We start from the raw sequence: 5,497 nt of genomic DNA on the forward strand, positions 1-5,497 counted from the left end.
TCTCGAGCATGTGATGGATCCCAGTGGGTGCCTATCTACAAGATACCGATTCCTCCTTTCACTTGCTACGCATTCATCGTGTCTGTCATCAAAGGCCTACCCTGAGCTTGCTAGTAGTAGTCTCCTCTAGCTAGCTAGCTCATGGACCAACACTCGCGCCATATATACATGTAGTCTCCGGCCATGTCCGAGCCGAAGAGTGAGAGAGACGGCTAGAAGAATGGCCACCAAAACAGCCTTCATGGCTGTGGTTCTGCTCATCCTTGTGGCCGGCGATCTCGCCCATGGACACGCCTTACCGCCCCCCGGGCGTGCCCGGCGGAGGAGCCTCGGCTGGATGGGCATCAAGGGAGGGCCGCCCACTGGCACGCAGCCATCAGACACCGCTTCTACTGCCCGCCAAGGCGCCATTTCTTTGGTGGACAAAGGTAGAGGACTCTTCGCCATTGCGTTGATAATTTTCTGGTGGTACGACAAAAAGGGTCACAGAAAGAGAAGCAGACAGAGGAGAGCAAACAGAACCGCCGCATCATCTTTGGTAACCAATTTACCTACTGTCGTCGATCCCTGATAAAGATATTTCTGGATCTGCCTTCATGTTTGATTTCTGTTGCATGTTTGTCAGGCGTGGAGGAAGGCAAGTTCGTCGCGCCTGTGCCGGGATTCAAGCTCCCGCCCCTTCCCCCGAACGCTGCCTGAGAAGAAGAGATCACACTTCACACCACAGGGCGAGCATGCATGCATGCCGTGGCATTGACCATCACTAGGTCTGTCAGCAAAGGTGCCGGAGTGTTCAACGATGCTTTATATATATTGTTCGTTCAATAAGTAAGGCAGCATCGATCTGCTAGTATGATGCCGTCCATGTTCAGTAATTGTAAGGCAGCATCGGCTGTACCCTATATGCTGTGATGGAATAAAAACAGTGAACACTCTGCTTGATCTAGTTCAATTTTTTCTTGTGTTGAGAAAGCGTCGGCGTGGTGATCTGTTGATAAGGGAAAGAACGATGATTGTTCATGGCACAAACGATTTCAGAAAACAACAAACAAGACTTGAACATGACCTTTTTCCTCTATCTTAATGCAAAAGCAGAACACCTGCTATTTCCCATCAAAAGACTTGAACAAGATCGATATGCGTTCTGATCGATAAACATTGCCCCCACACTACACTGCTTAGGTTGTGCTCAAAGTGAGTGAAACTTCAAGTTTGCACTTGTTAAATTCCATCCTAATTAAACTCATAGTAAGATGGTAATACACCGCAGGATACACACGACAAACAGAACAAGGATATCCAGCACCAGTCTTCCAAGCCTATAGCATTTCGTACCTGTGATCATTGTCATTTTGTCAAGCTCCCGCCCCTTCCTCCCAACGCTGCGTGAGAAGAGATCACGTCACATAATAGGGTGAGCATGCATACATGCCATGGCGTTGACCATCACTAGGTCTGTCAGCAAACGTGTGGGAGTGCTCAAGGATGCTTTATATGTTGTTCAATAAGTAAGGCAGCATTGATCTGCTATGTGAAAGCAATAATGAAGCGTCCTGATCGGGAGCCCGCGATGTTTATATAGATTGTAAACGTGAAGTACAAGGCAGTCCGTTGTTGTAACCGGACAAAATACAAGAGAGAGAGGAGATCGGGATAAAGGGAGTTGTAATAGGACAGGAGATCTATCCCTAGATATTCAGGTGTGAGGCGCAAGACAGGAACCCTTGACGCCTCCACATTAACATGTTTAACACCCTCCCTTAATCTGAACTGCGCAAGTTTAGATTACGCTTAAACTCCTCAAACGGCCTTGTAGCCAGTGCCTTTGTAAACCCATCAGCAACTTGATCCTTCGAGTGAACAAATCGAATGTCTAATTCCTTGTTGGCAACTCTTTCCCTCACAAAGTGATAATCAATTTCAATGTGTTTACTACGTGCATGAAACACAGGATTAGCTGACAAGTATGTCGCACCAAGATTGTCACACCAAAGACAAGGTGTCCGAATGTTATATATGCCAAGTTCCTTAAGCATAGACTTCACCCAAATAATTTCTGGCTGTTGCATTGGCAAGTGCTTTGTATTCTGCTTCAGTACTAGATCTGGAAACTGTGGCCTGTTTCTTTGCACACCAAGAAATCAAGTTGGGACCAAAGAACACTGCAAAGCCACCAGTTGATCTTCTATCATCCAAGCAACCTGCCCAGTCAGAATCAGAGAAGGCACTAACAAGAGTGGATGGTGACTTACTGAAGGTTAGACCAACACTTGGAGTGTTTTTCACATATCTCAGTATACGTTTGGCTGCCGTCCAATGAGCAGTGGTTGGTGCATGAAGATACTGACAAACCTTGTTTACTGCAAAGGAGATATCAGGCCTGGTGAGAGTCAAGTACTGAAGCGCACCCACCAGACTTCTGTATTTGGTGCCATCCTCTTGATTCAAGAGTTCTCCTTCAACAAGTGTGAGTTTCTCTGAACTAGACAAAGGTGTTGGGGAAGGTTTGCAACCCCGCAACCCAGCTCTCCTCAAAAGATCTGTAGCATACTTTTCCTGAGAAAGATGAAGACCACCTTCTTTGTTTCTCTTGACCTCAATGCTAAGAAAAAAAATGCAAGTCACCAAGATCCTTAAGAGCAAATTCTGAGTTCAAATCTGACAAGAGGGTTGTCACTGCTTCATTAGATGAGCTTGTGACAATAATATCATCAACATAGATAAGCACAAAAACTGAAGTGTTTGACTTATTGTAAATAAACAGTGATGTGTCAGATTTTGAAGGAGTGAAACCAAGTTGTTGCAATTTTGTACTCAACCTAGAGTACCATGCTCTGGGGGCTTGCTTCAGTCCATAGAGTGATCTGTCAAGCCTGCATATGTGAGACGGTTTGTTTTTGTCCTCAAACCCAGGAGGTTGCTTCATGTACACTTCCTCTTCCAGAACACCATGAAGAAACGCATTCTGCACGTCTAGCTGTCTAAGACTCCATCCTCTAGATACAGCAATGGATAGAACAAGACGAATGGTAGCAGCCTTAACAACAGGACTGAAAGTATCTTCATAATCTATGCCATACCTCTGTTTAAAACCTTTTGCAACAAGCCTGGCTTTATAACGACCAATCGTGCCATCAGACCTTCTTTTGATCCTGAACACCCATTTGCAGTCAATCACATTTTTACCTTGCCGTGAGGGAACTAAATGCCACGTGTTATTCTTCTGAAGAGCATGATATTCATCCTCCATAGCCTTTTTCCAACTAGGATCAGCAAGAGAGCTTCCTTATATGTGCGGGGTTCTCCTGTGGAAGTAGCCAAACCAAATTTAACTTTATAATTTGTAGGTTGAATCACACCTGCACGGAGACGTGTACGAGGTGGTGTAGCAACAGCATGCGTTGGCGCTGAAGATCCAGATGCACCAGCATCAGCAGAATCGGCAATCTCCCCCTGGATCGAGGCTGGCGATCCCGAGGAACCAGGCACAGGATCTTCTGCGGCCTGCGGAACCAGAGGAGAAGACGGGATGGCCACAGAGGATCCGGGCGGGGCGGAATCCAGCTGGGGCGCGCGCCCGGTGCGGTTGCCACAGATGGGACCCGTCTGGTGTAGACCCGAGGTTCAGCCGGGAACCTGGTTGGTTGGTGGAGCGCGTCCGCGGGGTCGGACCCAGGCGCAGACCGATGCGGGCTGGCACGGGATTGGCACGGAGCAGGCGCAGGCGCATGATGGGACGAAGGAGCGGATCCCGGCGCAGATCCTGTCGGCACTGGCACGACTGGAAGCGCAGATCCCGAAGACGATTGCAGCGGCTCCATCACGATAGCTACAGGGCGCAACGGAGCACTGTTTTCAGCAGAAATTGCACCGTTTTGGACCCCGTTTTCAGCACATGCTCCACCTGTAGCAGCAGACTCAGAAGACAGATTAGAAGAATTAGTCAAATTTAAGTCAATACAATCATCGAGTTCCACAGGAGTAGTGCCGGAAAGATGAGATGCAAGAAAGACGCACTGTTGAGATCGAAACATAAGTTTCCGAGAGTTCGGATGAAGTTTGGCAAATGGGAATTGAGTTTCATCAAACACAACATCACCGGAGATGTACACACAAACGGTGGGCACATCAAGACACTTGACACCTTTATGTTGTGCACTATAACCAAGAAAGACGCACTGTTGAGATCGAAACATAAGTTTCCGAGAGTTGTAGGGACGAAGGTTTGGCCAACAGGCACACCCAAAAACACAAAGTGTATTACAATCTGGTGTGACGTGAAGAAGGTGTTCAGTGGGGGTTTCATTGGCAATAGTGCGACTAGGCCACATATTGATAAGATGTACTGCCATGAGGAACGCTTCGTCCCAAAATTTTAAAGGCATAGAGGCGGAAGCTAGGAGGGCAAGACCTACTTCAACAATGTGTCGATGTTTTCGTTCAGCGGAGCCGTTTTGTTGATGAGCATGCGGGCAGGACACGTGATGAGAAATTCCTATCTTTTGAAAAAAAGAATTAAGCTTCTCATATTCACCACCCTAGTCTGATTGCACGGCAAGGATTTTGCGATCAAACTTTCGTTCAACAAGTGCTTGAAAGTTATGAAACTTGGAAGACGTCGGATCGTTTTTTAAGAAGATATATCCAGGTGTATTTGCTATAATCATCAATGAAACTCACATAGTAAGAGTGTCTACCAACGGAGGTGGGTGCCGGACCCCAAACATCAGAGAAAATAAGTTGCAATGGTTGAGTAGACACACTAGTAGAAATAGGATAAGGCAACTGATGACTTTTTGCTCTTTGAAAAGAATCACAAATAGTTTCTAAATTTCGCTCACCAACAACTGGGAGTTTATTTTTACTAAGAATTTGATGAACAGTAGCAAACAAGGGATGACCTAAACGACTGTGCCACCTTTCAGCAGAAAGCTTGATGGCACCATAGACTTGTTTGTTGAACTGACAATATTGAGGAAGCAGCGCATAGAGTCCTTGCACACATGTACCCCTACGGAGAACTCTCTTCGTGACCTGATCCTTGATCAAAAAGAAGAATGGGTGAAACTCAAGAAATACATTATTATCAAGAACAATACGATGGACGGGAAGAAGAGTTTTGGAAGCATTGGGTACATGCAAGATATCTTTCAGAACTAGATTTTTATGTGGAGTTTCAATAATTGATTGATCAATATGACTAATCTTCATACCTGCACCGTTTGCTGCGGTGTAAATTTGATCGTGGCGGTATTTTTCTTGCATCGTCACCTTGTCGAGTTCTCCGGTGATGTGATTGGTTGCACCCGTGTCTAAGTACCAATTGGTATCGACACCATATGATGCATCAGCTACAGCAGCAACTTTTTTTCTTTTGGGATGCGTCATCAGCATAACGCCAATCACAATCTTTGGCGATATGGTTAGTTTTTTTTTTTGCAAATTTGACAACGACCTTCATACCCTGAAAGTTGTTGCGCCCTCTGCTGTTGCGTCG

At 46.1% G+C, this 5,497-nt stretch overlaps 1 protein-coding gene across 1 annotated transcript; it reads left to right on the forward strand.

Annotated features, from left to right (window-relative positions):
- The first annotated feature begins 213 nt into the window (after positions 1-213).
- LOC125512923 lies at positions 214-930 on the forward strand. Its single transcript, XM_048677986.1, has 2 exons — positions 214-538; positions 626-930. Exons 1-2 carry the CDS (start codon positions 221-223, stop codon positions 755-757), a joined length of 450 nt encoding a protein of 149 aa, XP_048533943.1. The 5' UTR covers positions 214-220; the 3' UTR covers positions 758-930.
- The last annotated feature ends 4,567 nt before the right edge of the window (positions 931-5,497 follow it).

Source organism: Triticum urartu, chromosome 6 (genome assembly GCF_003073215.2).
Source record: "Triticum urartu cultivar G1812 chromosome 6, Tu2.1, whole genome shotgun sequence".
NCBI lineage: Eukaryota > Viridiplantae > Streptophyta > Magnoliopsida > Poales > Poaceae > Triticum > Triticum urartu.

Coding starts and splice junctions, on each gene's coding strand:
- LOC125512923 (XM_048677986.1), top strand. CDS start 221: ATGGCCACCAAAACAGCCTTCATGGCTGTGGTTCTGCTCATCCTTGTG. Junction 539..625: donor GAACCGCCGCATCATCTTTG/GTAACCAATTTA, acceptor CATGTTTGTCAG/GCGTGGAGGAAGGCAAGTTC.